Genomic DNA, 26,650 nt, shown 5'->3' with positions numbered 1-26,650 from the left:
AATATTTTGTTTTGTCAAAATTTCAATAGGTATAGACCTGTCATGTAGGCAAATTTCAGGGTCCTCTAGAGAGAGAAGGAGTGGAGGTGGGTACTTTAAGATACCTTCCTGGAATATACTTTAGCCTGTAGACCCATCCCTGAAAGTTTCATTTTTCCTAACCTAACCCCTTTCCAAGATAGCAAGAAGTCTCTAAACTCGAATTTTACCATTTCAACAAAGCAGTGAACAAAAAATAAAAACAAAACTAAACTTCAACTAAAAGAAAAATATTCCAAATATTTTGGCCCCATGTCTGGGAGCCTTTCTCTACAGAAAAAAATTGCAAATGATGAAAAAGAAGGAAAAATGTTTTTTTTTTAACATAACACACACACAAAAAGCACAACAACTAAACATATAAATAAATGAAATAATAAATAAGAACAACTCACATTATAAACAAAGTTCTAAGCACAGATAGTAATAACTTAATAAAAAACCAAAATAGGTGTTTATATAGTGAAACAATGGGTCTTTCTCCTCTGCATAATCAGTGTATAAATGGGAAACTATTAAAAGTGAAGATTATATTTACTTTAACAAAACAAAAGAAGGTCACCAAACCCCAGGTCCATCACCCCTAAAGAAGTCTTACAGGTTAATGAACAAATCATGAAAAAACAAAAGTTCATGAAAAAACTCATTCAATTTATATTTGATTTTAACCAAGAACACCTATTGATGAAAACCTTAATTAGTGTTCTTCCTGAATATAATAATTATTGCCAACACAATTTTATCCAGGCCTCCCCCCTCAATACAACAAGACATACCCTAGACTACAAACAAAATCTGTTTTCTCAAATTCACTTTATTTGGCACTATATGATGCATACTTTATAAAGGTAATTAATCAAAAATAAGCACAAAATAGTGAAAACCTCCAAAATCAGAACATTTTTATGTTGAGGCTATGTGTGTCTCAGTTTGTGGAGGAGGTCTGGGATGCAATTATGACAAAAGCGATTTTATATTGGGATGGAGCATTGGATAAGAAATTAAATGTGTGATTTCGTTTTTTCTGTTTAAACTTTAAATTTAAAATTGAGTATATGAAAAAAAAAACACCTTTTAGGGTTTGAACTGGAATTTGGTACAGTACCAATTAGTATTTGTGGAAAGAGGGTTAAAAGGTAGATCAATTTTAGTGTCCATGTAGGTCAATTATCACTGTTTATTTACAATTTGAGAGTAAAATGCACATAGCTATGCCTTGATAATGATCTTTTCTTGTACTTTCACTTGTTCTAGACTTGTAAAAAATATTTGTTGGTAGAGTAAGTTGGGGCAAGCACCCAGCTAGCAAAATCCCTTGTATGAAGGCAAATAAGCCTGTAAAAGCAAGCAAAACGCCCAACAAGCTTGCTTCAAGTCTGCCACTTTCCCATATTTTGTCTTGTAGCTAGCTTGCAAAACAGGCAAATACTTCATTCAAGCATATGACTTTTGTAATATACTTTGAATAAGCCTGCAAAACAAGTCTGGCAAGACAAATCCTTAATTCAAGATATTTCAAGTCTGTAACATTAAGCTTGAAACACGCTTATACAACAAGATAAATTCTTGATTTCAAGCATATGACTTTCATAACATACTTGAACAAGCTTGCAAAATAAGTCACTGACAAGGCAAATCTTTGATTAAAGCTTTTTCAATTCTGCAATATTAAAAATATGCTTGAAACAGACTTTTACAAGAATGCCATAACAATATGAAACCTTGATTCATGCTTGTTACAAGTACAGAGCTCAGAAAATATGCTTAAAGTAAGCTTGCAAAACAAGCTAATAGCAGGGCAAATCCCAGGTTTGTGGATATTGACTAGCAGTCTAACATCAAGCCAAATCCTTGATGCAGTTAGGCTTAGTTCTTTTGTATTATCTTTTACCTTGTGGACATGGAATTTTTATCTTAGAAAAGGCAAAAAAAAAAACTGCCCAACTGGCACTAAATTCAGATTTCACAATCATGACTTGAAAAACAAAAAAAAAATTCAATACTGACTCTTCTCTTTGTTTTATTTAATATATTTGTTAAAAACATAATATAAAGAAATAAATATATGTATTGTACAATACTAATATATATAATACAGGATAAAGGCATAAATATAAAGCTGAATTTAGCAACCAAGTTAATTCTTCTGTTTTATTTTAATCTATTGTTCACAAAAAAGAACAAAGAAGTAATCCTTGTAATAAAGATGCTTCAAACTTCATAGATTGAACTAACCTAATATGGACCAGAGGTAAAGAATCTTAGGGTTAGTCCTCCACCTGAAAAGAGTTTAAAACTATGTACACCATGGTAGACACTCTAAAATAGGCCCACTTTGATTTTCACATGAGGCCTTTGAGTAGGACTGTCAACCCCTGAAATATTTTCTAATGTTAACCTTAGAGCAGTGTTTACTTTGCTGCTTTTGAGTACTGGTGTGCTAAAGTTTTTTCTTAGAGAGTCATTTAAATCAGTAATTATTCTAGTTGGCATTATAAAACTGAGTAAAAATGGGAATTACAATAAGTAATGGATATATATTAGTATTGCCATGGGAAGTTACCTTGGGACTGGGACTTGTCTTGCCATTCATTAAAATGACTTCTATGGCATTTTCATTGAAAAAAAAAACCCATCAAAATAGCCACCCTTGGATTTTGAAAATATCCTCTGTGCCCTGTTACATATTCCATCATCAAACTTCAGGTTTAAATATAATATTTTAATGCAGACCTACTACCTATAAGTGAAACACATAAGCAAAAGCAAAACAAGCAAATAAACAAAAGCAATAAAACCAAGCAAGCAAAATAGTATATTTCATCTTCCTTCTTAAATAGAAATATATTGGAACAGGGGCATACAAACATGTGGTTTGGAAAGTCTACCTGAGTGAGTTGTTGTTCCCTGGGGTGGTGATGGTTGTGTTCTAGTTTCAAGGGTTATTCCAGCACAGAGAGCTCACTTCTTTGACTTAATACTTCCCTTTCTTTCTCTTCGTTAATGTTTGGTATTTTAGCCTTGTTGCTACTGCTAGGTATTCTGGCATTGAACAACCTGGAACAGACATTGCCCCATTACCCTCTATTGCTCTTTCATTTGGGTGTATGTTTTGTTAGGGGTACTGGTTAAATTATTTGACCTTTGTTGGATATGTTGGTGTAAGTGCTCATTTGGTTGTGACTGGTTCCAACCTGGGATGTAGTGTTGCCTGTTTCTATGAAGCAAGCTGCCATCTTCTATATGTACCATATATGAGTGCTCTGGCTGCTTCAACTTCTTTTTTGCTACACTGTTGCACCATCTACTATTCTCATCAAATTGGCTTTTGTGCTTAATCAATTCTAGAGGCAATAGATTCAATGAAGTGCTGGTTATTTTCTTCATTCTCAGTGGAAAAGTTTTTAATTCTATTGACTGATGTGCTTTTGCAAGTCTTTTCAAAATGGTTAGGCCTCCAACATTTGGTGCAAATTTTCCCTTTTGCAGGGCATTTGTGTTCATAGAAGTATGCATCCAATAAACCAAAAAACAACATCAGTATTAACAGCCACCCCAAGAAGTAGAAAAAATTGTCCAATGTGGTGGCAAAAATAAATTCAAAAACAATACTTGATATCATTGTCTTTTGTAACACCTTCTGTTTGCATATGGCTTCTACTTCTTGTTTTATAGTAATGGTACTTGGTTTGTTTTTCATTATTACATGGGTCTCCACTACTGTTTCAATTGCTTGACTTGTTTTGATAGCTTTTATTATTATCAGTGCTCCACCTTCACTTAACAGTCTTTTTCTTATTCTATCACCACTGTAGAACCTGATATGATTGGTTTGGTGGTATGGACACTTAACAATTATTTAAAGAAAAATATAGGTGTATATTCTGACCATCATTTACTCATTGCTCTTTTTATTGCAGATTTCAGCATCTTGATGATTGAATGAGTGAGGACAATGAATGGTGCTTCAAGTACATACAAAGACTCAGAAGATGAATCAGAAGCTAATATAAGCAACAATGGCCCTCCATTTCGGATCCAATCTGAGCAAGTTGGTACCTTGAAATTCTATTCAGTTCACAATCAACTTTTTCTTGTGATTTGTGTAATATGTTCTTTACTTATAACTTATATGTTACTGGGTCATTTACAATCTGTTGACTGACATTCATTCATCAAAGCTTTTTATTTATACTTTGTACATACATCAAAAGGTCCAGTTTTGTTTCTGGTGACAAAAACTACAATTTTACCATTAATTTCCAATGTATTGAAGGTGCATCTTTGTAAACTTTATAGAGGGACAAAAACAGCTAGATAAAGCTTGGGGCTACTGCTGGTAACAGCCAGGGAAACAAGCTGCTTGTGCTTGCTGAACCTGATCTACAGTAGTCACCTATTCACCTCAATGTTCTCAAAGATCAAAACACACACGTCTATTGTGTGTGTATTTTGTGCTTTATATGACCTTGTTCTCAAAACCCATGCTTAGATAACTTGTGAAACACTGAGTTTGGTGATAGACACCTGATAATGCAAATCATGTTTTAATCAGCATGGCTGGATTATGATCTGTTTTTTATGTGAACAGTCCAAAATAATGGAGATTGGTGAAAGTGTAGCTGCAACTGCACCCAACATTCTTGCTGGTTCATTCAACTTCAGATGTTTTGCTTACTTTGGTGTTGCTTGTGGGGTTAAGCTAGATCAGATACCTGTTGCCATCTCAGATACTGGTACAGTTGTTTCTTAAATTATCTTGTATATTTCAGAAACGAGCTCTTGAAAGGCTTTTTTGTATTCAAACTGATGCTTGAAGTTGTCCTTGATTTTCTTGGACAACCTTATGTTGTAGTAGTATTCAACACAATGTATCTTTTTAGTTAAATGGAGAGATCATAAAACACATCTGTTTTTTGGTCATTTTGTAGTGTTGACAAGACCTGATTTCAAATGTGAATTTGTTTATGGGTGAGATCTCTGAGTTGGTTTGTAAGTAACTGGATAACTGTGCGGTTGAGTTGTCTGAAAGATTGTAAACAGTTAAGCATTTATTTTTTATTTTTTTTATTTTTTTTTTTTGTCATTTGCTTATTTGACAATGAATCAACTTGATTCTGGAAGATAATAATTTGAGATAGTTTCATAGTTTTGATAAAATGTTGTACTTAAGCAAGAAAAGAAATAATGAGTTTTGAAAACACAACAGTTGCAGGGTAAGCATGGACAATTGAATCTTTAAATATAAGTTTCTTTTGAGCAGCTGCATTTCACTGACAGACATCCAGTCTTTCACTCAACTCCCCTGGTGGTGGTCCTTGGTGATGAAATATCATCGCCCATTGTAGTTATTATTTCTCCTTATCCAGTGTCCAGCTTGTAAAACCTTAATTTATAAATTTTGGGAAATCATATTTGCCCTTGCAGTTATTACATTATTCATTTTCTAGTATTAATTTGTAAAATATTGATCAATATTGCAACAAAGGCGTTGTATGGTGTGAATTTCTGTAGGTTATTTCTTCCCAAGTACCATACTATGCATCAAGAGATACCCTTGATGTCACCATGTGAACCTCAATTGGAAATGACTCATGCAGTTGTCTTCAACAAACATTAACATGTACTTAATTTGTATTCAAATTACAAGTATTTATTAAATATTGCATCATAATAATTATCAATAATAACTGAGATTGTATGTTTAGATATGCTGTTTAAGTGAAGATGGAGAGAGGTGTGATCGATCTGCTGGCAATGCCTCATATAGCAAAAGGATACAGAAAACAGTGCAACAAAGGAAGTTGAGACTTCATCTCGACTCAAACGTAAGTTTGTTGCTGAAAATCATGCAAAGTGCAGTACAACTTTATTTATAATTCAAAACAAACTAATATCAAGAGACATCTCTAGAGCTTTGATGTAGATAACCTGAATTTTATGCATGAATACTATTGACAAAGGAATATTTTTGGATGTCAATGCCATGGCCTAGGGACATGCTAAAAAGGATATGCTTAGACTTAAATTGGTCTTAAAAAAAAAAATCCCAGTCAAGTCCCTGTAACCCTTTATTTGAACTTCATAGCTAACTAGAATTGTGATGTATGTTCACATGTTGGTACTGTAGTATTAGTGTTGGTAATCAGACTAATATTTGAGCACAGTGTGCTTTTTTGCATGTCAATTCCAGAGCCCAGTGGCGCCCCAAAAAGTGATTATCACTGTGGCTACATCTAAAAAGAAAATTCATTATTTCTTCCCTAGATCATGTTTGTGTGTGTGTGCTTGGATGATGCCCAAGTATAGCCAATCCAAGGAGGGACACTGATATAGGAGGATAATTCAAGGCTTTGTGTGGTCTTAAAAGGAATTTAAAGCCACTTGCACTGACCACAGCTGAGTCTTTATCAGCAGAATTTAGAAAACTCAAAATGATTTTCTTTAAATTTGCTAAGATTTGAATTTCAATTAAAGGCCAAAGCTAATGTTGCTTTTTTTGGGGGGGGGGGTCAAAATATTTACTATTAATTATCAAATAGTTCGGCCTAGGATAGTAGGCAGAGCATAGGCTTCAGAAAATATACAAGAATATGTAAATTTTACCCTTTTGGTAAAATAAGTTATTTTTGATCTTCAACCCAGTCTAAAGCAAAACTTAAAAAAAAACACGTTTAATTTTATTAGGGGTTTATATAACAGCAACAGTAATATACAACTAGATAACAAGTTGTATTACTGTATTGCAGAAGTAATAATTATTTTTTTTTCCTCTTATGCTGCCAATTCTATTATGTTGCAAGAAAGTTATAAGGGCCATAATCTCTGAGGTTTTACAGAAAGTATAGACCACTAGCCAGATTTATAGATATGATGTTACATTTTGAAAAGCTGCATATAAACTTCGCCTGGAGAGAAAATGAAACGTTTTTGCTTGTCCTTGAGCACAGCCTGTAGCGTTAGAGTTGCATTGAAGGCTCTTTCAGAGAAGGCTGTTTGAATTTGTTCTTTCAATTTTTTTTTTTTTTGGGGGGGGGGCTAGAAACAATGTTTCTGATCTCGAGTTTAAAGTTCTGTTTGAATAGACAGCAGTTTCAAACTGGAGTTAGTCTAAAACTTAGTAGTACATAAGACTTGCAACCATCCTTTGGTATGGAAACAAGTATTTAGACTGATAATCGTAAAAAAGACGTTTTAATAACGTTTCTTGTACTAATATTTGTTTTGTTTCTTTGTTTTACTTTTCTGCGCATCGGACTAAGATAAAGGGAACAAATTTGGCGAAAAAAGGCACAATATATGGTGTAATATTTTCATAATTTGCCTAAATTCGTGGTAGTAGTTGCTCTAAACCTTTATTAGAAATTGGAAAAAGGTTGAAAACAAAAGAATAAAAGGAAATTTCAAGATTCAGAATTTGCCTCGAATTCAGATTCCAAAAAATTTCAGAACCTGCTTTCAAATAAATTTGAACCCTTGTTTAAAATCCAAGTTCCAATAAATTAAAACTAAGCTTGTTTTACCAGATGTGCGACCATCCTTTGGCATGGAAACAAGTATTTAGACTGATAATTCTAAAAAAAAAAAAAAAAAAAAATGCAAGCATTTTTCCATGAGTCCTAAAGGTTTACTCTGCATTTCTCTTTGTGATTTCAGCTGAGTTTGCTACTGAAACCGAAATCCGAAATGCAAGCATTTTTTCATGAGTCCTAAAGATTTACTCTGCAATTCCCTTTGTGATTTCAGTTGAATTTGCAACTGAAACCGGAATCCGAAATGCAAGCATTTTTTCATGAGTCCTAAAAATTTACTCTGCAATTCTCTTTGTGATTTCAGTTGAGTTTGCAATTTCTGTTTGCTGTGTTTGAGAGGGAAATTGAACAACGGTAGCTTTAATAGTTCCAATCCTTGCTAAAGAAATTGGAGGTTTTCCTTTGTCCTTTTTTGTGGTGATGGTAGGAAATTGTCTCTTGCTTAATAAATCCATTTTTGACCTAGGAGAGTTACAATTTTCTTTCCAAGGCTTGTCAATACTCCTTGAATAGCTGACAAACATGTTTACTAAAATTTTTTTGTATACAAATTTCTCCTTGAGATAATGTGTTTGAAAATTTGGGGAATATTCCCCAGGTTGCTCTTCAATACCGAACTAGAAAACTAACTTAGATACTAATCGTTAATGAATGATTTACTCATTCTGTCAATTTGAATTTTCATCCTTTACACAGATTTAGGTGTATTGATTTTTGTGTATTTAAGTGTGTAAGAATTTTATTGTTTGTGTATGTAAGTGCATTACTTTTTTTGATATTTTTGTTCTTTTCGTTTTTTGTCCTTGGAATATGCATTAGGCATTAGGTTGATCTAAATTTCTTGAAGGAGTCTTGTATTGGGTCGCAGTTAAAACATGTAGTGCGGGCTTCTTTTCGTGTGTGTAGCGACAAAGAATGTCGACATTTTACGAAGTTCTACTCTTGTCAGCTTAAGCACATGACATGATTAGTTTCTTGGGTAGCCAGATTGTATAAAGCATTTGCAATCAGCCTGAGTTGGGAGATTCTTAATATTGGATATGTCTTTACTACCTGATTCACCTAACTTTAACCATGGTATCTAAGATAAAGACTCGAATCCGGTACGAAAGTATTGGAAAGTAAAATCAAGTTTCTTTGCTGGATGCGCCTGTATTATTGCTGAAGTTCACCGATTGTACTGTCTAAAAAGTCAGAAAAGTTGTAGACCACCAAAAACTGCTCTCAGTTTGCCCTTGTGTGTCACCAGGCCAGAGTAAAGGCCCATTCACAATGGGATTTTATTAATACGAATATTTAGCTAGCCAATCCGAGTTTTAGTAGATTTTTGCCAAATTAATTTTGAATTAAAACCAACTTGGTGGAAGTGATGAAAAAATTGAGAACCGTGACTGATTAGAGTAAAGCCAAGACAGATAGTCTGAGTGAGAGGTAAAGCTGGCATAATCTTTTTCGGAATTGTATAAAAATAATCAATTTCACCTATTGACAGATAGTCTATCATCCGTCCCAGGGCAGAACTAAGGTAGATGGGTATAGATTAAGTATAATTCAAATAGTCTATTAGTTCTGTGAGCCATTTGAAGACAATTAGAGATCCCAAACCAAAGGTTTTCAAATATTTATCACTAAGCATGTCCAACGAAGTTCAAGGCAATTGGGCAACTGAGATTGTTTATATTATATTAGCTGTGCCTACTGGGAAAGCCCACTGGAACTTTGCCAACTGTCCCTCTACAATTCTACAGGGGACAGAGTTTTGTTATAAAAGATAAATATGACTGTTGACGCAAACTCCAACACATCTTGAGAAGTCTTGTAAATCTTGGCGTTCAGAAAGGCTCTCCTCCTTTCTGCGTACCCTGAGTGTGAATTAATGCTTTTAAATTCTGACAATTATGCATCATTTTATTTCATGTAGAAAGTTATTTGATTCATCGAATACATCTCTTATTTATTTGAATCAATGAATTGAAAATTTATATCAAACAGTTAATGATGACAGACTTTTTAAAGTATGGTAAAACTTATGGTAATAGTGAATTGAACTCTAAAAAAGAAGTCCTGATAAATCAAAAGAATTGGATTTTCGTAGGGATTTTGAAATTGTAAGAATCATTAAGCTTAAAGTTACACACCAAAATTATTTGCCTACGAAAATTTACTAGTTTACAGAAAAAAGATAAAAACACACCCTAAAAAGGGAGTGATCAGCGTAAAGATCATACCACCAACTTCTGCTGTACAATATCCTGATTTGGAAGCTTTCTCGTTGTCCAGCATGTAAAATATGCAGGAAAAGATTTGTTTTTTAACCTTTGGTAGTAATTTCAAGTATCTATCTTTGATACTATAGCCATAAGTATATTTGGTAACCAGATGAATGCTTTACAGTATCTTTGGTACTCTAAAGTTATTAGTTGTAATTGGTTAAAAGCTAATTAAATCGGTAAAGTTGAAAAGCTAATTAAAATTTTAATCGACAGAAAGCTTATTTTTATTTATATAGCTACCTTTGCATTCGCTCTTTGTGTGTAGGAAATCGTTAGCTTTTGGGAGAAAGAAATCTGAACTTTAGAGCTCTTTTATTAGCTGTAAATATAAATAATGTATCAAAAAAGAATTAAATGTGTTTTCTTAAATATGACAATTAAAACACCATATGAAGAAGAAGCTGTTTGTAAGCAATTTCATCGTTGGAAAAATGTAATTGAACAAAAGCTTGCTTACATTTTACCCAAAAGGTCATATAAGGTGTTTGTGTAAGGGCTAAAAAATATTCTGCTTACATTAGAAAACATTCTAAAGGACTTTTCCACTGATAATCAGGGTTGTAATTTCCATATATTTGACCGTTAAATCCCCAGTTTAGGCTATGAAAATGCCGTTTCTCTGCAATTGGATCGTGAGAAAGCAATTGGATCGTGGGTTTTCATTTTAGTGTTTTCACAGTTGAAATTCAAAAATCAGATCTTGTAAGCTTCTTTGTTCCACTGATGTTTCTAAATCTTGTTTCGAGGATTTAATATGTCAGTAAAAATGGCCTTTCTATGTGTCCTTACGTTTGTTTTCTTATTTTAATGTGCTTCTTTCAATTGTAGGCTAGACATATATATATCTGTGACTACCACAAAAATCAGATTTTAACTGCGCGAGTCCGACCTAAACGTCGACCAAGCACTACTGACGACGAAATGGAGAATGACCAAAACGGAAATGGTAGTGGCAGCCCAGAGGAGAGGGCAAATCCTCCATTACCTGGCGGTGTTGATTTGATTCAGTTACAAATAAATACTTTAAGGAGGTACAAAAGACATTTTAAAGTGCAAACTAAGCCAGGATTAAATAAAAGCCAGCTTGCTGAGGTTTGTTAAAGTTGTTCTTCTTTTGTTTGACTAGTAAAAGCTATAATGTAGATGTGAACACACGAATACTGCGTATTTTATTTATTCTTTTGATGTTTAAAGAACTTTTTAGACAAGTTTCTTTTTTCTTTTTTTTTAACTCCTGCAAACACGTCTTCCGTTGCACCGTCAGACTATAAATGTTAATGACTATTGAACTAAGAATTACTGAATCTTTAATATATCAAATAATTAATCCTCTTTACTAAAATTCTTTGAATATCCTAATTTTTTCAACTTAAAAAAAAAAAAAAAAAAAAATCTATTAATCCTTTTTATTATATTTAAAAATCCTGTTTACCTTTCTTAAAAAATTTAAATTATAAATTAATAAATCTATTAAGTTTTATATAAAATTTAAATTAATAAAAAAAATTACCGGCATTAAAGTTAACATACAACTCAAAAAATAACTGTCACTAGTTGCCCACAACAGCAAGGGGCTGTCCCTTCTCAGCTTAAAATACACTACAAATACATAAAAACATTAAACGCATTAAACAAATAATCACAATTTACAATATTTTTCTTCATACATAATACAAATCTGTATAAGCTTAAAAATAAAATACATTCACTCTCCAAAAATTGGGCCTCTTATTATTGGTCAACTAAAACCAACTACTAATAAAAAAAAAAAATTCTTTTCCTTCTTTCCGGTAAATAATTTTCAAATTACAAAAAAAAAATACTAAATATCCTTTATAACATTTATTATAAGATTAAACAAAACCATATCTAAACTCATTACTTATACAACATTTTATAACCTTTTAAAATTCCTCAAAACATCTTAAAAAAAGAAAAGAAAAAAAAAACCTTCACCTACCCTCATCTTTAAAACTATAACCTAAAACCAAAATACAAAATCTACATCTAAAAAAAATAAATAAATATCCTTTATTACATTTATTATAAGATAAAACAAAACCATATTTAAACTCATTACTTATACATTTTATGACCTTTTAAAATTCCTCATATCATCTTAAAAAAAAACAAAGAACTTCACCCACCCTCATCTTTAAAATTATAACCAAAATACAAAATCTAAAATTACAATTAAAATCAATCATTTTCCATTCATTCATCCATTTTAACTCCCATCAACCACTCCACATCCATATCCTTTGACCCCCACTTACTTTTTCTTATCTCATTCACACGCATTTTATACTATGCCTGAAACCGTTCCTTACTCAAAATTCCTTTTTTCTTCTTCGTTTTCCACACATGTACACAAACATTCGTCACTAAAAAACCTATGCTCTCTCTCTTGTTTTTTTTTTTTTTTCACATTCAAAACTTAATTTTACAATTTTCTTCTTTTCTTCCACACTATCTAGTTTCATATTTTCCCCTTTCACAATTTCAAACATTTTCTTCAATATCCCTCCGTTCCAGGGGCACTCCATAATCTCATGTTGTAATCCATCATTGACTGTATTTCTGCTGAGCCGCCACTCCGGTAACTCCACTCCTCACAAATCTTGCTATACGGTTACGATAGGGCAATATCCCATGGATGAGGAGAAACATAACTTCCTTCCATCCGCTCTGGTATTTCATCCCGGCTAGGTGTCCGAAAGATACTTGAAAATCAATAAATGGTTCTCGTACCTTTGCCCGGTAATCAATATCTCTCTTCTTCTCTTCTACAACCATATCAATTATTTTTTTCCTCGTCTTTGCCTTCATCAAACTGTCGAATATTCCACTTCCTTTATATTCACATAAATCCTCCACAACATCTCTGAATTCACTGGGTAACGCATTTGAGAGTTCTCTTCGTTCTTCACTATCCTCTTCATTTAAAACTCGGATAAACCACTCACGGTTTATCCCCACAAATTTATAGTTTTTTTGCAATCATCTCAAAAATATTTCTCAGGAATAGGGATTTACAAACCTTGCCATAGTCTATTAAATCCCAAACCTCCTAGCTCATTCCTTACTGTCGTCATCTTTATAGCTAGTTTTTCAAATTTTCCCTTCCAAATAAATCTCCGAACTTCTTTTTCAATCCGTTTCAGTTTATCTTCCTGTAACTCAAATACCGGTGCATAATAAAACATAATTGGTAGGCCAGTATTTACATACTGGACTCATTCGAAGAGGTTACCACAGTATTTACCTTCCTTCGCACGGAGTGTGCCCTCCATTTTATTCATCAATTTCCATACTTTTGCACTTGTTGTCTCCCTTCCCCAACTAACTCCAAGTATCTTAGCTTGATCTGTTAGGTTGATCCAATTATGGTATTCAACCTGAGAACTTTCCCCCCTTAAACTCACTATTTTACTCTTCTCTGGATGGATTTTAACATGGAAACTAATCTCATAACATTGCAGGCCTAATAATACCTGCTTAATGTCATCCAGCTTTCCCACAACAAAATTTCTATCATTCATAAATGCCAAAGCCTTTATTCGTGCCATTAGTTAAGGGTAGGCCTTGTATCTTACTTTCAACATACTTAAAAAGGGGTTCCATATAAATCTCAAACAGGCAAGGTGATAAGGAGTCTCCTTGACGAAGGGCTTTTTCCATTTCTATTTCTTTCATTAACTCTCCATTGACCTTGACTACGACTTTGGGGTCTTTATAAAGATTTTCAAATCTTTTCTCAGCTTGTCTAGACATCCCATATTTCCTTTCCATTAATACCCACAAAATTACTCTAACCACCGACTCATAAGCCTTTACTACGTCAATACTCATAAAAGCCAGTAGATCCATTTGAAGTATAAGTCTCCTAAGTTCTCGATCTCCTCGCATTACCAGCTCCTTAAGAACACTGAGTATATGTTGGGCCTTTTTCCCTTTTATACCACCATGTTGGTAGGCTCCAATAACTCTACTTAAAAACTTATTCTACCTTTGCGTCATAACTTTTGAACATATCCAATCCGAACACAAATTTGCTATCGGTCGCCAATTTCTTGACTCGGCCCGACCCCCCCCCCCCTTTTTAAATCAAGGTTATTACCGCCACGCCATCAGATGGATAACCTTCATTTAAAAACTGGTTACAAACCTTAAGAAATAGTTCTCCTAGCTCTTTCCAAAAATTTTTTTTTTATAAAATTCATATCCTAGCCCGTCAATGGCAGGATCAGCGGTCAATGCCATGGGTTTTCATAGTCTTCTCAATATCTGAAATCGTAATTTCCTCTTCAAAGCACTGGTTTTCCTCTTCTGAAATCGTATTTTGCACCATAAATTCATCTAGGAAACTGAGATTCCCACTATCTTTATCCTGAAGTTTAAAAGCACTAGTATAAAATGTCGTTACTTATGTAGTTTAACCTCGGCATTCTGGATAGTCTGTCCATTCGTCATTTTAATTTTTTGTATGCAGTTCTCTTGTCTGCCTCTTTTAGCTCTCAGCTTTGATGCTAAATTGATTTGGCTGGATTCCAAAACTCGCATTCTTCTTCCTCAGTATATTTTATTTCACTTTTCACCTCTTCATATTAAAAAAAAGAGGGACTACCACTATTTATCTCTTCTCTCAAGTTATTTAGCACTATATAGATGCCTTTTATGGCAATATGCTTTCCTCCGATGGTCCCTTTCTATCCATTTTATTTCTTCAGCTATATATCGCTTGAAATTTTTCCAAAATTGTACCACGTCTTTAACTTCTCTTATTTTTTCTCTAACCGCTTCCCTTATTTCTTTTTTCTTCATAAATTTTGGATCCATTCTCCACAAACCTTCTATCTTTCTTTTTTTCCACAATGTCCCTTCTTGGATCTCCCAAATCTATAACTATAGCTAGATAGTCCGAAAAAGCTACACAAATATTCTCAACTCTTTTCACTTTCTCGGCTAGGTTTTCACTTACATGAATTCTGTTGATTCTGCTAGCCCATCTTTTATCTATCCTGGTGAATCCCTGGGCTGTATTTTTCTCAGCCCATATATCTTTCATCTGGAATGCTCGTATAAGCTCAGTACGTTCTCGCTCACTTTTTGCTTTTGACTACTTTTACTCTGAGTATAAACATCACTTAAATACTCCATGCAGTTGGAATCACCAAGTAGAACCGTATCCTCATCCTCCATATGTCTCACCAGCTCATTTCTCACCGTTTAATCTTTCTGTTTAGCATTGTTTGTACCTAACGGTAAGTAAGTGTTTACAATCTTTATCCCTTTCTATGTTAAAAAACAAATTGCAGTATTTTCCTCGTACATATATGATCTTTTATCAACCCCAGCTGAGCCTCGCACAATAAAGGCCACGTCAGGAGAGATGCCCCCGGACAAGGGCTCATATCCTTCTTCCTCAAGTCCTCTAAAATTGTTTGTGTCTAACTCTTGGACACATAGTATATCAATTTTCTCATCGTTCAAAAACTTTAGCAGCAGTTTTTGTCTTTTCTCTTGTTTTGCACCATTTAAATTCAGTGTTCCAATCCTTCGAATCATCTTAATTTGGAAGTTTATTCTTTTCGTTTCTATCCTTTTTATTTAAATCTGGTCTCCCCTCCTCGTACTCGGACGCATTACTTCTTTCTTATTTAGGGGTGGGCGTAGGATTAACTTTTTCTTTGGCTGAGGACAGCGGCGCCACGAGTTCACTGACTTCTTATATACTCGATTTCAAAACTGGTTTTGGGTCTACCTTCTTGCGAAGGATTCTTTTGACTCCCCGATTGCTCTTCTGTTTCTTTTTTCTTTGGTTTCTGTGGTTTGTCTTTTCGTGTACTTTCTTTCTCCAAAGCCTCAATAACCAGATCAACAGCTTCCGATGATGCCAAATCTTTTATTGTTCTATTAGGTTGGTTTCTGGCTATAGCGGCGATTCCCGGAACCGAGCTAATTTGAGGAGGAAGTGGAGGAAATGTGATTCCGGGGTCCCCAAAAAAAGATGAAACTGTATGCTCAACCTGTGGAGTACTATTTGCTGTGTGGGGGCTCCAGACAATCGAGTTAGTCCTAGGTTTCTTCCTTTTCGGGCACAAGATCGCTTCATGGCTCGACTCGTGGCATATAAAAAACTGTTTGGGTTGGTTTTCATAGTAAACAAAAAAATTTCATCGTTCCATACAATAGCGGGTAAAATATCAGTGGATATGTGCATTAGCGGTGTGGCTCTTCCGCTATAGACCTCAATAAATTCGTCGCCTTCGTATTTTTTTCTTCGCACATTGAGGACTTCTACTAAGCAATCCCGCTAATTCAGGGTCCGTAGCCTCTCCTGGGACCTTCCTCAATGAGACCACGATGGGTTGCTTTCCCATTCTATCAAAGATTATTGGAAACATTTCAATGTTGAAAGATAATTTTAGATTACTATCTTTCCATCTAACGTACAACTCGTCCGCGATTACTGGGCTTGCTAAAGTAACTCTTACTATTCCGTATCTTCTTAAATCTTCTGAATCAATTGCTCTCGTGTTTCCATTATTTAGCCCAACGCTCTTCAACCACCGGCGAATATCTGGTTCCGTAACTTTCTGTGCAAGATCTTCCGGCATGCAACGAAAACTGAAACATACCGCCGCTTTCTCCATCCTAAAAATTAAACTACAAGAAAACAAGTAAATAATAATAATAAAAACTTTTTTATAACCTAATTATTACTTAATAATACAAATAATACGTAATCAAATATTATTCTAATAACTAATCTCACAAATCATTAACTTATGGCAAGAAAATTGGCTATCTCTCACTCAGTGGTAGCCTTGCGTCTAAATAACGGACCGTATCCAGTGAAATGAATGACCACACTGATCGATCGCCAACGCGAGACTAGTTTCTTTAAGCTTTAAACTAATCAGCGAAACTTTGCATTAATTTGACTGTACCAATACTGCATTAGATACATACATAGATACTTTATTTATGATTGTACCGGAAACCCAGTATTTCACATCTTTAGCAAATAAAAACTAACACCACAGTAAAAAGGGAAATAAACACTGCGAAATCCGTGAAAGAAACACTACGGGATCAAACTTTGGGGCCTATTTTACCAAGCAGAAGTCAATTGTATTGTGCTACCACATGGTTAACTACGTTTTTAGCATATCTCATCCACAAAATTATCTATGTGGAGATATAACAACGTTTTTAGTATGTTTCGTCTACAAAAGTATCTATTTGGAGCTATAACAACGTTTTTAGTACGTTTCATCTGCGAAATTATGTATATAGAGATATAACAATGTTTTTATTACGTTTCATCTATAAAATTATCCATATGGAGATACATCAACGTTATAAGTACGTTTCATCTATAAAATTATCTATATGAGATAACCTAAGGCTGACCCCACTTCCGTTTGTTATATACCTGAGGCTACAGCTTTAATATTCAAAAGAGTCCCAACAACATCCCAACCATAGCAAATTTCATATCTTACCAAAGGCATATCCAGGGTTTTGTTCTGGGGTGCGGGTTGGGGTTGGGGGGGGGGGGGTTTACAAAAAGATCTGTACAAAACGCGCCAAAAAATAGTTTATATGCAGTAAAGGGGGGGGGGGGGGTTGTCAAGCCCACTACTAAAATCAAATAATAGAAGAATAAGCAGGTCATGTTTATATTGGACTGCCAGTTTTATTATGTACATTCTCAGAAATCATACTCCACACTACGAGTAGACAAGTTCGTATAAATGAAGAGTTCGACATATTAGACTTGAGACTTGTTATTTTGTTTCACTAAATACCTCAGTTTGACAGCAACTTTGACAGCCTTCATCGAACTGTCGGAGATTCCACTTCCTTTAGATTCATTTAAATCCTCCACAACATCTCTGAATTCACTGGGTAACGCATTTGAGAGTTCTTTTCGGAACTCTTTAGGAGTTCTTTAGGGATTTACAAACCTTGCCATAGTCTATAACTTCCAAACCCCCTAGCTCATTCCTTACTGTCCTCATCTTCGTAGCTAGTTTTTCAAATTTTCCCTTCCAAATAAATCTTCAAACTTCTCTTTCAATCCGTTTCGGTATATCTTCCTGTAACTCAAATACCGGTGCATAATAAAACATAATTGGTAAACAATACGTATTTCCATACTGGACTCTTTCGAAGAGGTTACCACAGTAACCTCTTCGCATGGAGCGTGCCCTCCATTATATTCATCACTTCTTTCCATACTTTCGCACTCTTTGTCTCCCTTCCCCAACTAACTCCAAGTATCTTAGCTTGATCTGTTAGGTTTATCCAACTATGGCATTCAACCTGAGAACTTTCCCCCTTTAAACTCACTATTTTACTCTTCTCCGGATGGATTTTAGCATGGAAACTAATCTCATAACATCACAGGCCTAATGATACCTGCTTAAGGTCCTCCAGCTTTCCCACAACAAAATTTCCATCATCCATAAATGCCAAAGCCTTTAGATTCGTGCCATTAGTTAGGGGTAGGCCTTGTATCTTACTTTCAACATACTTAAAAGGGGGGTTCATATAAGTCTCAAACGGGCAAGGTGATAGGGGGTCTCCTTGACGAAGGGCTTTTTCCATTTCTATTTCTTTCGTTAACTCTCCTCTGACCTTGACTATGATTTTGGGGTCTTTATAAATATTTTCGAATCTTTTCACTACTTGTCTAGACATCCCATATTTCCTTTCCATTAATACCCACAAAATTGCTCTAACCACCGAGTCATAAGCCTTTACTACGTCAATACTCATAATAGCCAATAGATCCATTTGAAGTATAAGTCTCCTAAGTTCTCGATCTCCTCGCATTACCAGCTCCTTAAGAACACTGAGTATATGTTGGGTCTTTTTCCCTTTTATACCACCATGTTGGTAGGCTCCAATAACTCTACTTAAAAACTTATTCAACCTTTGCATCATAGCTTTTGAACATATCCGATAATCCGAACACAAATTTGTTATCGATCGCCAATTTTTGACTCGGCCCGATCTCCCCCTTTATAAATCAATGTTATTACCGCCACACCATCAGATGGGTAACCTTCATTTATAAACTGGTTACAAACTTTAACAAATAGTTCTCCTAGCTCTTTCAAAAAAATTAATTTACTCATCGTTCAAAAACTTTAGCAGCAGTTTTTGTCTTTTTTCTTGTTTTGCACCATTTAAATTCAGTGTTCCAATCCTTCGAATCATCTTAATTTGGAAGCTTATTCTTTTCGTTTCTATCCTTTTTATTTGAATCTGGTCTCCCCTCCTCGTATTCGGACGCATTACATCTTTCTCATTTAGGGGTGGGCGTAGGATTAACTTTTTCTTTGGCTGAGGACAGCGGCGCCCCGAGTTCACTGACTTCATATTGACTCGATTTCAAAACTGGTTTTGGGACTCCCCGTTTGGGCCTACCTTCTTGCGAAGGATTCTTTTGACTCCCCGATTGCTCTTCTGTTTCTTTTTTCTTTGGTTTCTGTGGTTTGTCTTTTCGTGTACTTTCTTTCTCCAAAGCCTCAATAACCAGATCAACAGCTTCCGATGATCCCAAATCTTTTATTGTTTTATTAGGTTGGTTTCTGGATGTAGCTATAGCAGCGATTCCCGGAACCGAGCTAATTTGAGGAGGAAGTGGAGGAAATGTGATTCCGGGGTCCCCAAAAAAAGATGAAACTGTATGCTCAACCTGTGGAGTACTATTTGCTGTGTGGGGGCTCCAGACAATCGAGTTAGTCCTAGGTTTCTTCCTTTTCGGGCACGAGATCGCTTCATGGCTCGACTCGTGGCATATAAAACACTGTTTGGGTTGGTTTTCATAGTAAACAAAAAAAAATTTCATCGTTCCATACAATAGCGGGTGAAATATCTGTGGATATGTGCATTAGCGCTGTGGCTCTTCCGCTATAGACCTCAATAAATTCGTCGCCTTCGTATTTTTTTCTTCGCACATTGAGGACTTCTCCAAAATTACTAAGCAATCCTGCTAATTCAGGGTCCATAGCCTCTCCTGGGACCTTCCTCAATGAGACCACGATGGGTCGCTTTCCCATTCTACCAAAGGTTATTGGAAACATTTCACCGTTGAAAGATAATTTTATATCACTATCTTTCCATCTAACGCACAACTCGTCCGCGATTACTGGGCATGCTAAAGTAACTCTTACTACTCCGTATCTTCTTAAATCGTCTGAATCAATTGCTCTCATCTTTCCATTATTTAGCCCAACGCTCTTCAACCACTGGTGAATATCTGGTTCCGTAACTTTCTGTGCAAGATCTCCCGGCATGCAACGAAAACTGAAACATACCGTCGCTTTCTCCATCCTAAAAATTAAACTACAAGAAAAACAAGTAAATAATAATAATAAAAACTTTTTTATAACCTAATTATTACTTAATAATACAAATAATACGTAATCAAATATTATTCTAATAACTAATCTCACAAATCATTAACTTATGGCAAGAAAATTGGCTATCTCTCACTCAGTGGTAGCCTTGCGTCTAAATAACGGACCGTATCCAGTGAAATGAATGACCACACTGATCGATCGCCAACGCGAGACTAGTTTCTTTAAGCTTTAAACTAATCAGCGAAACTTTACATTAATTTGACTGTACCAATACTGCATTAGATACATACATAGATACTTTATTTATGATTGTACCGGAAACCCAGTATTTCACATCTTTAGCAAATAAAAACTAACACCACAGTAAAAAGGGAAATAAACACTGCGAAATCCGTGAAAGAAACACTACGGGATCAAACTTTGGGGCCTATTTTACCAAGCAGAAGTCAATTGTATTGTGCTACCACATGGTTAACTACGTTTTTAGCATATCTCATCCACAAAATTATCTATGTGGAGATATAACAACGTTTTTAGTATGTTTCGTCTACAAAAGTATCTATTTGGAGCTATAACAACGTTTTTAGTATGTTTCATCTGCAAAATTATCTATATAGAGATATAACAATGTTTTTATTACGTTTCATCTATAAAATTATCCATATGGAGATATATCAACGTTATTAGTACGTTTCATCTATAAAATTATCTATATGGAGATAACCTAAGGCTGACCCCACTTCCGTTTGTTATATACCTGAGGCTACAGCTTTAATATTCAAAAGAGTCCCAACAATATCCCAACCATAGCAAATTTCCTATCTTACCAAAGGCATATCCAGGGTTTTGTTCTGGGGTGCGGGTTGGGGGGGGGGGCGGTTACAAAAAGATTTGTACAAAACGCGCCAAAAAATAGTTTATGTGCAGTAAAGGGGGGGGGGTGTCAAGCCCACTACTAAAATCAAATAATAGAAGAATAAGCAGGTCATGTTTATATTGGACTGCCAGTTTTATCATGTACATTCTCAGAAATCATACTCCACACTACGAGTAGACAAATTCGTATAAATGAAGAGTTCGACATATTAGACTTGTTATTTTGTTTCACTAAATACCTCAGTTTGACAGCAACTTTGACACATTAGCCCAGGTAATTTATAATTTTTAGTTCGAACCACTTTAATATCTCGTAACCGAACTCATGCCCAAGGCCCACCCTAGTGATACTTATCGATAAAGAAAAATAAATAATGTGTGTTTTTTATTGATTTTAAAGTCACAGTGGAACTGCCAACGTGGAACATTAAAATACTGATAATTTAGTTTGAAAAAAATTAACACTAATTTATTCTTAATTGCCGTCTGTTCATATTATACCTTTCTGTCTTCTACCAGGTTCGAAATTTATTTGCTGGTACAAAGTATACTTTTTGTACAGTTACAGAGCTGGTACACTTTTTATGTTTACTATGTTGCTTTTTTGGCTATACTTTTAATGTTGATTTCTTTAGACTTGACTTTTCTTGTGCAAGGTTGTTTGTACGGGTTCTCAACATTTCACAACAGTATATGATATAATCCCTTTAAAAAAAAACTTGAAACTTACAGCCCTAGACCTAAAACACAGAAAAAAATACAGGGATATTACAATACTTATGTAAACAAAAAAGAATATATATAGGTAGAGAACAAACGGGACAAAAAGCCAATCTAAAGTGTCTGTCTGTGGCAAAATATAGTAAAAAGGAGTACTTAAAAAATAAAATGCCAATAAAGTTCAAAATCTATCTGAATGCTCATTTTCTGAAACTAATTAATTTTCGTAGGTAGCACAGCTTCGTCAATGCGACTTTGTAGGACTAGTATTAAACAGAAATCCTTTATTTAAATATTCGTTTTAAACTTACGTGCTTTATACAGACCAAAACGGTTCAGTACTCTTTCAAAGTAGAAAATATTTGTTGCCCCTGTGTGCTGATATGGATCCGAGTTGCTAAAAAGATGTCCCAGGTAGCGTGAAGAGAAAAAAAATGGTTAATGGCGACATTTGTAAAGTCATGTAAGACTTCTGTAGTTTGGTTCTTAATATTTCTCATGTTGAGACTTAGACTTAGGTCCTCCGACGCCTGAGGGCGCATAAGGCAGCAACAGTGGTTCGCCACGACGACCTGTCCTGAGCCTTCGACCAAAGCTCCTCCATCGAAGACCTCGCCAGCTTCGCCTCCTTCTCTAACATCCTGCCAACTGTCATTTTGGGTCTCCCTGACTTGCGGAGGCCGGGGGGTATCCAACACCATATGTCATGAGGTAGCCTTCCATCACCCATTCGCACCATGTGCCCCCAATACATCCATCGTCGCTTTCTAATGGTATCAAGGATGGGGGTATGATTTGTTATGGTATAAATCTCATCATTTCTTATTCTCTCAGTCCAATGTATATTCAAAATATATCTTAAGCAGTTATTATCGAATGCCCATAGTCGTTTTCCTAGTTGCGCAGTGATGCTCCAAGTTTCACAACCATATGTAAGGACGGAGAGGACATTGCTATTATAAATTCTGAATTTTAGCGTCTGGGAATATTTACTATTTCTCCAAACATTTCTGAGACAATTGAAGGCAGAGCCAGCCAATGCTATTCGGCACAAAATTTCTCTTTCAGGATTGGCATCTTGCGTAAGAATGCTGCCTAGATATTTGAACTCTCTCACTACTTCAATTTCCTCATTGTTGACCAAAAGTCCCTCAGCTAAGTCAGGAATGACTGCATTTGACATTGATTTAGTCTTGTTAGCGTTTATGGAGAGTCCAACAGCATTTGCCACACGCTCAAGTTCATTTATATTGTGTTGTATATCTTCTGATTCGTGAGCGAAGAGTGCAATATCGTCCGCAAAAACACCATCATGGAGGGTTCTTAGTGGGTTTAATTGTAGACCCTCACTGAAGCTACATCCACGAAGCACAAAATCTATGACTATGGCAAATAACAGTGGCGATAGAATGCAGCCCTGCCTTACACCCGACTGAACGGTAAACCTGTCCGTTAGGCCACCCTCGGTTTGTACTGCACACTTAATATCGAGGTAAAGCGCTTTAATTATATTTACAATTTTAATCGGGATCCCGTAATGTATTAAGATTTTCCACATGGTCTCGCGGTGTATCGAGTCGAAGGCCTTGAGAAAGTCAATAAATACTACGAGTAATTGAACCTGCCATTCGTTAGATTCTTCGAGCAGGATTCTCAGGCTAAATATTAGGTCACAACACGATCTGTTTTGGCGGAATCCATGTTGTTCATCTCTCAGAACTTTCTCCACTTTACTTTGAATTCTATTGAGAATAATTTGGCACAAAACCTTGCTGCCTACTGTTTGTAAAGCGATGCCTCTCCAATTGTCACATTTAGTCTTTTGTCCTTTTTTGAAGAGTTTTATAATTACTGCCTTTGACCATTCACTCGGGACTTTTTCATCTTCCCAAATACGTGACAAAAGTTCAAACATGGGCACTGCTAGGGCGTTTCTACCACATTTCAACAGTTCTGGGGGTATGCCATCGTTACCGGCTGCCTTTCCGTTTTTCAAAGTCATTAGAGCATCTTTTACTTCACTCAGCAAGAGAGGTCCGGAATATATTCCAAGATCAAACAGTGTTTCTTCAGGGATATTTAAAAAGGTCGTGGGAGGCACCTGATTTAATACCTCGGTGAAATGTTCCATCCAACGTCGGTTTATGTCATCCGTCTGGGTTAATAAGATGCCTTCTTTGTTTTCAACTTGAGTTGAAGAAGCCTTCGAAATACCCGCAAGCTCCTTCGTTATAGCGTACACAGTACGACTATCTCCTCGCCTGGCGGCTACTTCAGCCTGATCAGCCATAGTTTCGAGGAACACCCTCTTATCATTCCTTGTCCGTGTTTTGACTTGTTTATTGAGACGCTTATACTGCGCTTTTAAATCATCAAGATATTCTCTAGTGCATGTCCTATTATGCTCATGTCTATCTACGAGAATTTTGGCTTCTGCCCTTTGATCAATGATATCCCAGGTACTTTCAGATATCCACTGCTCTTTCTTCTTCCTGCTATATCCCACAACTTCTTGTGCCACTTCTTTCAGGGACTCGACGATCTTTCCCCATTGATTATCAATTGACAACTCGTCCCTTAGCATGGAAAATTTATTTGACAAAGTAGATGTATACTTTTGTAATACATAAGGGTCCTGCAGCTTTCTTACATTAAACCTTTTTACTGACCGCTGGGGCTTTATGACAGTTTTCAGTTTCAGCTTAAACTTAGCAACAACAAGTTGATGGTCGGAATAGCAGTCGGCACCTCGAAAGGTCCTAACATCCTCTAAACAATGTCGCCTGTGCTTGGCAATTAAAATATGGTCTATTTCATTTCTTGTTACACCATCAGGCGAGTTCCAAGTATATCGTCTCATGTTGAGACGATGTGGCATCGTACAGGATCGCCCTATCTTGTTTATTATGAACTCTCTTAGTTTGTGTGGTCAAGTCATTTAGAATTGGTTGGGCTATAATTATTAAAGCCTGGATAAGAGACCCGAATAAACGATAAAAAACTAAAAGGCAACGACTACTTTCCAGGAAATCTTATACAAACCATTTATCTTTTTATTAAATGGAGCAGAATTTTCTTCTTAAAGGTCAGCAAAGGGCAGTCCTTAAAAATGTTTTGATATAACCTAGGGCTAGGGAAATGTAAAAAATCATCTCAAAGAAAATATCATTTGGGCAATTTGACAGCTTGAGAGCTCCCTGTGGTCCTATCCGCTTTTACTGAAAACCTTACTGTCTTATGAGACGTATTATTTATGCTGTATGTACATGGAATAGACAACGCTTGCTTAACTTAGTAAAACATTTTTGTTAGTTTTGTTTTAAACCAGCCTTTTCCAACTGTTGACACATTCAAGATTTCCTATCAATTTTTGGCAAAGTTTTTAAGCGAATATTATTTGAGTTATTTGGCAGCTTTGGAATTCTCTGGGGTACTGTGTAAATTTGCAAATGGGCCCTTTAACTTTGAGACGGTCAGCCGATGATGTGGCTCGCGAAATGATTATTAAAGCGCCTTAAGCGGATATAATGTGATTTAGCTTTGAGACTGCTTGCAGGCAGTAAATAGTTTACCAAGCACTTTCCCCAGCAATCTATTTTAAGAGCTCGAAAGCTGCGCAATTTTAATAATTGTTAAAAAGGCAGACAAAGCTATGAAAATGAGCATAAAATTAACAGTATAAAAATGTCTTTCTTTTTGTTCTAGCATCAATTCATACATTTTGTTTGGAGGTAAAAGGTGTTTAAAGGGCCCCGGATCTTCTAAAAAAAAAAAGGAGGTTAAGCTAGGCGAAGATGATTTTCGAATCAGCTTGGAATTTTCAGGGATCGTTCTCTGGGCCAAGGGTAACTAAAAACAGTTTTTTTTTTTTTTTTTGGTTCTACTTGAAAGTAAACGGAACTTCAAATGTATGGTGGTCATACAAAGTTCAAGTATATGATTTTGAAAATTTCATTTCCTATTTTACCTTCTGTTGGTAATGGTCATTAAGTACATGCCCTGCATACCAAATTTTTAATTTGGCCTTTATCAGGCCACGAATCCTACAAAGGGAAATTGTGTAAGTTGGTGTTTTTTGTCTTGGTGGATATATTGTAAATAACCAAATTTGAACTTGAAACCTTCACATCTGTGAAGAAGGCAATAATGAAGGTTACAAACTCAAATATTCTAGGGGAATCTTAACAAAACTAATGGTCTCTTTTGACATTCATAAGGCTACTCTTTTTGTCAAAATTTTATTTAACTACTGAATTGCATTGTATCCAGTACTCTTAAATTTTTAATTTCCATTAAATTTAATTAAAAGCAGTATTGTTGTTTTTTAGACTCTCCAACGACATTTTTCTACTATTCCTGTTGTAGAAAAAGACGCCCTGACATACTTTGTGTATATGGTTAAAACTCGACGAAGTAAAATGGATCAGAAACCAGCAGCAAATGATAGTTCAAGTGAAGTACGGTGATGAAAGAGAAACGATTTTTTCTTTTTCTTTTTTATTTCTTACGAAAGTGGTTATCTCCTTTGTTCGTTTTTGTCGATATCTTTTTCTATATATAAGAGCATTGTTTCCGTCCTGTTTTGTCTTCTATTACAAAAAAAAGGCTTTAGGTTGTTTCTAAGGTTAACTTAGAGCAGTGTTTACTTTGCTGCTTTTGAGTACTAGTTTGCTAAAGTTTTTTCTTAGTGAGTCATTTAAATCAGTAATTAGTCTAGTTGGCATTATAAAACTGAGTAAAAATGGGAATTACAATAAGTAATGGATATTTATTAGTATTGTCATGGGAAGTTGCCTGGGGACTAGGACTTGTCATGCCATTCCAATGC

The 26,650-nt window shown here is 35.3% G+C and overlaps 1 protein-coding gene across 3 annotated transcripts in view; it reads left to right on the top strand.

The window, feature by feature from the left end:
- The window catches only part of LOC136038398 (histone deacetylase complex subunit SAP30L-like), a 31,183-nt gene extending 4,784 nt beyond the window's left edge, over window positions 1–26,399 (top strand). For all 3 annotated transcript variants that reach the window (XM_065721472.1, XM_065721485.1, XM_065721478.1), the window contains exons 2-5: window positions 3,960–4,090; window positions 5,748–5,867; window positions 10,673–10,936; window positions 26,151–26,399. In XM_065721472.1, coding sequence (XP_065577544.1) covers window positions 3,995–4,090; window positions 5,748–5,867; window positions 10,673–10,936; window positions 26,151–26,288 — 618 coding nt within the window. In that variant the 5' untranslated portion in view covers window positions 3,960–3,994 and the 3' untranslated portion in view covers window positions 26,289–26,399. The remainder of the gene's footprint in view (window positions 1–3,959; window positions 4,091–5,747; window positions 5,868–10,672; window positions 10,937–26,150) is intronic.
- Window positions 26,400–26,650: the final 251 nt, after the last annotated feature.

Source organism: Artemia franciscana, chromosome 2 (assembly GCF_032884065.1).
Source record: "Artemia franciscana chromosome 2, ASM3288406v1, whole genome shotgun sequence".
Lineage (NCBI taxonomy): Eukaryota > Metazoa > Arthropoda > Branchiopoda > Anostraca > Artemiidae > Artemia > Artemia franciscana.
This window is presented reverse-complemented; position numbering and strand designations above follow the sequence as displayed.